Source organism: Triticum dicoccoides, chromosome 5A, assembly GCF_002162155.2.
Source record: "Triticum dicoccoides isolate Atlit2015 ecotype Zavitan chromosome 5A, WEW_v2.0, whole genome shotgun sequence".
NCBI lineage: Eukaryota > Viridiplantae > Streptophyta > Magnoliopsida > Poales > Poaceae > Triticum > Triticum dicoccoides.
Genome location: NC_041388.1, coordinates 39931256 through 39940527, shown reverse-complemented (window position 1 = coordinate 39940527; position 9272 = coordinate 39931256). Strand labels below are relative to the sequence as shown.

Genomic DNA, 9272 nt, shown 5'->3' with positions numbered 1-9272 from the left:
TTGACTGAAGTCAAAGCTAATATGCATCGTAAGTAAAAACAGAGGGAGAACTAAATTTGCATCACCCAAAGTTATTTGTTCAATCGATGGACACATGCAACGTAAAATGTGCTCCACGCTCTTTTGACAGCATACGTATTTTTTATTACAAAATAATTCTTACATTTATCAATAAATACCAGTAGAAATTCAAGCAAAAATAGTGGGTGGGCGTGTAACTAATAGGGGTTGCCTATTTGTTCCTCAAACTATATGATGCTAACTAGCCATGGACACTCCGATTAGTATACTAAGTGTGCTATCAAACGTCACAACGTAACTGGGTGATTATAAAGATGCTCTACAGGTGTCTCCGATGGTATTTGTTGAGTTGGCATAGATCGAGATTAGGATTTGTCACTCCGATTGTCGGAGAGGTATCTATGTGCCCTCTCGGTAATGCACATCACTATAAGCCTTGCAAGCAATGTGACTAATGCGTTAGTTGCGGGATGATGCATTACAGAACGAGTAAAGAGACTTGACGGTAACGAGATTTAACTAGGTATGATGATACTGACGATCGAATCTCGGGCAAGTAACATACCGATGACAAAGGGAACAACGTATGTTGTTATGCGGTTTGACTGATAAAGATCTTCGTAGAATATGTACGAACCAATATGAGCATCCAGGTTCCTCTATTGGTTATTGACTGGAGACGTGTCTCGGTCATGTCTACATAGTTCTCGATCCCGTAGGGTCCGCACGCTTAACGTTCGGTGACGATCGGTATTATGAGTTTATGTGTTTTGATGTACCGAAGGTAGTTCAGAGTCTTGGATATGATCACGGACATGACGAGGAGTCTCGAAATGGTCGAGACATAAAGATTGATATATTGGAAGGTTATGTTTGGACGCCAGAAAGGTTTCGGATAGGTTCAGGCATTTTCTGGAGTACTGGGGGTTACCGGAACCCCCTGGGGGGTTAATGGGCCTTCATGGGCCCTAGTGGAAGAGAGGAGGTGGCGGCCAAGTGGAGGTGCGCGCCCCCCAATCCCAATCCAAATTGGGTTAGGGTTTGGGGGGCTGGCCCCCCTTTCCTTCTCTTGTTCCCTCTCCTTCCTTCTTCTCCTACTAGGACTAGGAAAGGCGGAAACCTACTCCTACTAGGAGTAGGATTTCCCCCCGTGGGCACGCCCCTTGTGGCCGGTCCTCCCCCTCCTCTTCTCCTTTATATACGGGGGAGCGGGGCACCCCATAGACACATAAGTTGATCTTTAGCCGTGTGCGGTGCCCCCCTCCACAGTTTTATACCTCGGTCATATTGCCGTAGTGCTTAGGTGAAGCCCTGCGTCGGTAACTTCATCATCACCGTCAACACGCAGTCGTGCCGACGGAACTCACCCTCGGCCTCAGCTGGATCAAGAGTACGAGGGACGTCACCGAGCTGAACGTGTGCAGATCACGGAGGTGCCGTGCGTTCGGTACTTGCTCGGTTGGATCGCGAAGACGTTCGACTACATCAACCGCGTTACTAAACGCTTCCGCTTTCGATCTACGAGGGTACATGGACACACTCTCCCCTCTCGTTGCTATACATCTCCTACATAGATCTTGCGTGATCGTGGATTTTTTTTTGAAATATTGCGTTCCCCAATAGATAGTTTATGTGACAAAATCATCAACATTTGTCCAAAGGCAATCAATGGAAGTGTAACAATCAACCTTTTTGGTGTCTCGACATACATAATCATTGGCTTTTTTCGGCCTCTTAGGTGTGCTACTCAACCTTTCTAGTCAATGGACATATAAACTATATATAGATCATAGAGACATATTATTCTATGTATCTCCACTCACGACTGCCTTATTGTAGATTGTGGCACTGTTGCTGCTCATATTGAAGTGGGCAAGAATTGCCCCATTGAGACATTGTTCTAACATTTGGAAACCTACAATATCCATCACACATATGGTGCTCTCCCCTCTGTGTTTTCAGTGTCCAAAATTAAGGAATTCATATCCAAACCTGGAGAGCCCGAAATTAGTGCCAACCATTCTAGTCTTTTATTGGACAATTATTTGTCAAGGGCTTCTTTACGTGTATGTGCCAACCAGGAGAGCCTGTTTACTCACCACTAGATTACAGAAGTACAAAAGTTTGGATAGAGTTGGGATGAAGAAGAAACAACGGGCCGTCAATTAATTTTAGTTGATTCCATTCTGATCAGCATCACATTTGTAGAAGAAGTTTAGTCAAACATCCCTCCAACAAGTTCAAATTAGTTGGGACCATGTTGGTTCGCATAACTTGAATTCCTATATGTAGTCCCGGTGCGTTGTAGTTATGTAGCCGTACTTCTTGTTTAAGTTAGGTCAGTCTGAATAGATTACGTATGAGAATAAAAGTTTAGAATTTTATTTGTCTCTTCCAACAACATTGAGGGCTCGTAGAAGAATCCATGCTAGCCTTGAAATCACCACTCCTTGCTTGTAGTACATTTTTGAGTTCATGTTTTTGTTGTTCCAAGTTATTACTTCCCCGTCCTGGTTTATCGGCCCTCCTAGTATTTGGGTCAAATTTTAACCATCTATGTGACAAACAAAATATGATATATATGCTATAAAAATTATTATTGGATTTGATTCAAAAGACGGATCACACTACATAATTTTTGTGACATATACTTTATATTTCATTAGTTAAATTGATAGTCATAGTTTGACCCTGAATACAAGGGGACCCAAAAAACCCGAGAGGGAGTAGCTAGGTTTCAAAAATGACAAATGATTCAAGTTAGGGTCACAAATGTTAGTTTTTATTCATATTCTTTTCACATCTTCTCGTTCGAAGAAATGTCCACACAATAAAAGCAGAAGGTTAATTCTTTACTCAGTCATTTTCAATGAAAGTTAACGCACTATTTCTATGCTAGCATATGGGGAGAGCCCACGCTAAATTTTGCCAATTTTGCTCGCTATGGCGCTATTCGCGAAATAGCATACTATATCGTGCTAAAAATGGATAGCGCGTAGCGCTCTAATTTCTTTGGTTGCCTATCAGCCCGAAGACCCGAGGCTGACCAAGCCCAAATAGGCAAAATACCTAATTCGGCCCGTCTTCCTCCAGCTCAACCGGCATTCTTTCATCTCTGCCGGTTTTCCCCTGTTTGTGATGGCACGATGTCGCAGCCAGCTGCGCCGCATGCAAGTGAGACAACATGCAAGTTCTTTGTGCTTCACAGATTCATGATGTGTGTGTTGGATCAGAATGTCTGCTAGATGTTAGTGTGTTTGGTCCGCCTGTGTTGCAAACTTTCAACTTGCAAGTTAGCCACGTTAACTCGTAGCACCTGATAGGTCATCACTCTATTAACTAGCTAGCTGGCTGAAGTACTTCCATGGGTGACAGGGAGAGATTATTACTTATTAATGGAGATTCTAGTGGCACCTATTTCTGAGTAAGTAATTTTTCCTATGTTGTTGCCCATGGGTTGTTGATGTTAGGATACCTTAAAATCGTTTGGTCCTTTATTATTGAACTATATTCTCTATTGTTGTTGAAATCCTTATTTTTGGGCTATATCTGGCATTTTTTCTTCTCAAAATGCTATTTGAAATATAGCACGATATAGCGTGTGTGGCATCTGCAGGAGGCCAACGCTATTTTTGTTAGCACACTATTTTGTAATTGTTCCTCGCATGCTACTGCTTCTATATATTGTCGGCTGTCTATTAAGTCGAACGCCAATAGCCAATGCTAACCCATGCATGCCACATGAAGGAGGCAGCCTACTTCTAGGAGCACATATAGACATTGTCTGTGTACATGGTTGCCGCTTCAATGCCCAATTATGGACAACTTGCCGTTCACCCAATTGTGGTCTTTGAATCCACCCTCTACTCCTCATTATGCTTTAAGGTCAATTAAAGTGTGGATCAAAGAAATACCATGGCTTTAAGCTGCAGTCCTATATATTTCATAGAATCAACATGATATCGTAGTTGGTTTATTCAAATCTTCCTAAGTGATTGGACACACGTGTGTGATAGTTATGTGAAAATTCCCCTTTCCATCAAGGCTTCAGCCTTGCAAAGTAACTCAGGGGCCTCGAGCTTCAGTTCAAACAATAAATAATCTTAAAATAACCCGATGTCAAGTGTCTAGTAACAGATGAATGGTTTTAAAGAGCAATTATGAGATTTGGTTATATTTTTGCATGGACTTCACACATAATCTTTCATATGTTTGTGTCCAATTTTTTCCGAACTCAATCATGTACAAAATTTGATGTGTACTCCACTTAATTTTTGTCAAAATTGAACACAACGACAAAGCGCACTTCCGCTTGTAGTTGACTGTGAACCTACTATTGTCCTAGAATCATGCGAGGTGAATACTTCCTGCTATAAAATTAGATGCTTTCAAACATAGACAATTTCGAATCAGACTAAAAAGGACCATGCTATGGTGCGAGAGGATATTCTGCTCCAGCCATGGCCAGTATATGACTAGTTCCTCAAGTACCCAAGGCCTATCATTCCTGAATGAGTTGTGTTTTGAGTATAAGACATGATAGAGAAAGCTAGAGAGATATCTTATTGCATACAAGCCAGTCAAGTAGTTGAGGATATTATAGTATACAGGTGTGTGCTCAATTGAGCAAGACAGTCAAACGAGACATGGTAGATGAATCCATGAAGATGAAATGGGATGGTAAAGGAAGAGATGACATGCCATCGTGAATGAGGATTCTTTTGTGATGATATATAATGTGAATCTTAAAGTGGTGAGTAGAGGCGATCCAAACTCATCAATGTAATATGCATAATAGAAGATATCTGCTATGGACCCACAATGGTACTAAACTACCAATATGAGTGACTGCTTCACTAGTAAAAATAAGGTTCGTTGGCCTCATTACTGATATTAGTATGCCCACCAGTGAAAAGAAATGTGCTAACTAAGATTCGTGGCTATCCTCATGAACCCCTTAGTAAGTTTTGAAGACTGCACAAGCAAAAATGTAAAGAAAGTTTGTGTGTTGTGCGCATTCATCAAGCTCTCCTTACAAATGTTCTATTGTCGTAATAATGACCTCAATGCCTTGACTCAACAACATTACTATCATCCGATGATTCATTTTTACTAACGGTGTGCATCAAATCATTTTACTTTAACAATCAGAACACACATCAAAGTTCTGCATCCATTCAAGTCCATCATTGCCATAGTGCAACTAATGCATTTTCAAAGATTGTGCCACTTCGTCCTTGGCACCCCACATTCACCCAACCGACATCGCTGACATTGCCAAACAAAAGCTAGTGTAGTAGTGCCTCTCTAACCATTGACATGTGCACCGTACTAACTATGATCTATTATGTGAGTTATGGTAATATCCATGAAACAAAAATAACTTATCTCGCAAGCGTCATTAACTATTTTTGGTTGCCCCTATTGGTAACATAGAATCCTATTTAAGAACAATCAACTAAGACCATGGACAAGCAAAACTGGTCCATCTTGGTGCACAAAGTTGATAGGCCACACAATCTTTCTACTCGTGACACCTCCATTTCGGAGACCACCAACTGGGAGACACATTCTTCCCACCCATTACACATTCTTTGTACCCCTGACACAATTGATTTAATTTTTTTTGCTTTGAATGGTGTTTCCTAGTCGACACAGTCATATGGATGAGCCTCGCGGAGAAGATATCAATGACCCCCAATTGATGGAGTGTTGTCTTGGGAGGGGAGTTCAAAGTTGAACTTCGAAGTGCGAAAGAAGGTCCAGCTCCTGTCATGGATCCATCACTTAGGGGCGACCAAATTAAACCGTCACTCATTGGACATAAAGCGGGATTTCTAAAATGAAATTACTGTCAGACATCTATTAAACAAATTGTCTAAGGGGCAAGTATCTTTTACACTTATCACAACAGGAAACTGTTGGTGACAGCGATTTTTTTGGCGTCTAAAATGGGTAGTTGTGTATCATTATTCCTTACTTTAATGAGTTTTGCTCCAGTACCCCCTCCCCACCACCCCTGAAAGTTTACACGCCTCTTAAAGTTACTTTTAAAAGTACTCTCACACATTCATGTTTATCTTATTCTAATCCCTATTTTCTCAATGGATCAAACAAGAGATCGAAACAATCTAATCCTTTTTATTGAAGGGTTAACTTCTAATATTCACCTTTAATCTACATCCAAATCTGTAAACTTTTCTAGGGGGTGTACCGAAGCAAAACTCTAATTTAATACACCTATATCTATTTGATCAAGTAAGTCATTAATTAATTACACCTACGCCCGCATACTTCTTGTGACTAATTTCCTTGATTGGACATTGAGTGCACAACACTAGTAGTGGTGCACAGTGGGTGGATGACTCAAGTGCAGGCAGCACGACAGGCGCTTCACCGATATAGACATGGAGCTGCCCTGGGTGGCCCGGGCTCCTTTATTTGTGGTTGGTTTGGTTTCAATTAGAGTAATAATCATCTGCACTTTGATTTCTGCCCGGTTTTTCGTTAATTAACTGAACAGTTCTTTTCTATTTAATTAATTGATTTTTGTCTCTGTTTTGAAAAAAAATAGTAATCATCTGCATGGGATGCTTCTCACTCACATGTAGAATACAGAAAACATCTCATATTTATGAAGAGCACAAAGATAATTTAGCGCCCTTAATTATTTGCCTCCAGCTGCAGTTATGGTCTCTCTCCGCTCATGCCGTTGCTTTCTACAGTACTACATCTGTATGTATACGGTTAGAGAGGGGGAGGGAAATTTCATTCCTCCGTGTATACGCCTCTTTGTCTTTCTCTCTCAAAGCAAGATCCCATACTCAGCAGCTGGCTTATTTATACGGCCAGCCTCTCCTTCTCTGCTTCCTGCACTACTGCAGCCGCAGGCACACAGCCTGACTCCTCAAATTTTATATGTGTGCCAGCTACTTGGTGCTTGCCTAGTGATCGATGGACGCAAACAAGCCTCAGCGGCTGCAGCAGGAGGAGCAGAAGCCCATGAGCGAGGACAAGACGACGACGATGAAGGTCTTGTCGGAGGACGGCGGTGGCGAGGCCGAACCGTCATCGGAGCCCGGGGACAGCGAGGCCCCCGACCACAACCACCGCGGATGGAAGGCCATGCCGTACGTCATAGGTGATTGTCACTACATCCCAGCTATCTTAGCTCTGTCTGTTTTCCCTACATGCACATGTCACATCTTCGATTCGATCTCCCGCTCTGAATTCATTGTTGCTCCTATTGTTTTTCTTGTCCTGGATCTCAACAAACTCTGTTCATGCCATCGTAAATGAACCTAAAAAGACGTGCAGGACAAGTAGGGACGGATGGTGATAACAATTCAGTTAGTTGCCCACATGAATCGCGCGCCATGCCATGCCATGCCGTGCCGTGCCATTCAGTTAGTTTACCTCTTTCTCTTTGCGTTGCTTCGCTGAGACGATGGGTGAGTGCCCACAAATCAGCAACCCAGGCCATGTGTGTGTGGTACCGTGATTTGCACCCAGCACGTCCAAAAAGGCTGCTATGCAGTAGTACATGTCCATGCCATGTATACCCCCTCCTCGTTCTTGACAACGAAATGCAAAGTACTGTAGCCCCTAGTTTTTCTAAGCAAGAGTTCAAAACAATATTTAAAAACGCTACCAAAATCCAAAAAGATTTTATATGTACATATATAGACATGCACTGTATTTTAGTAAATAAAATCATCAATACATAGCTTTACGTAAAAAAAAAACACCTAGTAAAAATGAATGTATGCATGATATTATGGATCGACACATTTGCCTTTTACTGTAGCTTACAAATTAGAATATTTTAAATAAAAGTTTACGCACATGTAGAACCCAACTATATGTATGTGGGATGTTTTCAGAGTTTCTGTAACTCCTAAATATAATTCGCATATTTGAAAGGCACTGGCCTCCATGCCCCTATATACTGAAATAGGTGATTTTGTTTCCAAAATACTACTCTCCCACGACAGGTCACTATCCCAACAATTTTACTTTCATTCCTTGTTTATCTTGTGCAATTTTTTTTGGGCAAATTGCATCTTTCATGTGGTAGTCGAACCTCCTTTTTTCTGAAGAACTTTATGTGGTGGAATATTACACTTTTCCCCTTCTCCCGGGGTGGTGATTTTGGGTTTTCTGTTTTCTACATTAATATTGTAGACTCGGAATGGGATTGTATCAGTTTATCTATCTCTTTGAAGGCAAGACATAAGTTCTAGAAATTATTCACAACAACTATTTTAACGATTTATATTAGCAGCACATATGCTTTGTTAAAAAGAAATTCATGATCATATTTTCTACATAAAGTCAATCAAAGATTTTTAGTCAGAGTCCGCCAAATTATGGGCAAGACAGATGTCTACAAAGCCTTTTAGTCTCCAAACAATTAGCAAGCGGAAACCTTTATAGTCAAAGTCGACAAAACTAATTGACATTTGTTTGTAACTTGATGCAACTTGTGCTGGCGCCGCATCCTCACAGCGCCTCTATTTCTTCCTCTCTCAACTATCTCTTGTGGTTCTCTCACAACACAAGAACACACACACATGAAACTCAAACACACACACACACACACACACACACACACCAAGGAAGATCACAAACGGCTTTGCAATGATGCACCTTCCTTGGCTCCATCAAAGCTACATCTTTTCTCCAGCCACTTTTTCATTGACTCAAAGGTGATATATATATACACAGAGGAGATTTGCCTCACGCATGCGCTAACCAGCCACCATACTCGGCCCCACTAACATCACGTACGTGCACGACCCGGCTAAGCAGCTAACATCTCATATGCATCCACTAATAATTAACTCCACTAACCAACTTCTGGACTCACTCACGTAGATAACTAACTCAACGACCTAGCCATCTCAGATCACTAAGGCTGGCCATAGTGGGGTATCTTAGGCCAACTCCACCGCACGACCACAAACGGACGTTCGTTTTGTCCGGATTTCGTCCGTTTGGGGTGGTAATGGGGACGAAATCGGACATGCGTGTCCGGCTTGGGTTCGAGGCGCCCACCGCGGGAGAGCGACCCAAAACGTCCGTCCCCCTCCCCGCGGAATCTCGTCGCGGCGCCGCGCTCGCCGAGCCCGCCCGCCCGCGCCGTCCCGCTCTTCCTCTCTCCCCCGACCACCGCTCCCCAGGGCGCCGTGCTCGCCGAGAGCCCGCCCGCCCGCCCGCGCCGTCCCGCCCCCCTCCCTGCCCCGACCACC

At 42.5% G+C, this 9272-nt stretch overlaps 1 protein-coding gene across 1 annotated transcript in view; it reads left to right on the top strand.

The window, feature by feature from the left end:
• Positions 1–6838: 6838 nt before the first annotated feature.
• Positions 6839–9272, top strand: part of LOC119298966 (protein NRT1/ PTR FAMILY 2.11-like) — a 5941-nt gene continuing 3507 nt past the window's right edge. The window contains exon 1 of the mRNA XM_037576272.1: positions 6839–7162. Coding sequence (XP_037432169.1) covers positions 6976–7162 — 187 coding nt within the window. The 5' untranslated portion in view covers positions 6839–6975. The remainder of the gene's footprint in view (positions 7163–9272) is intronic.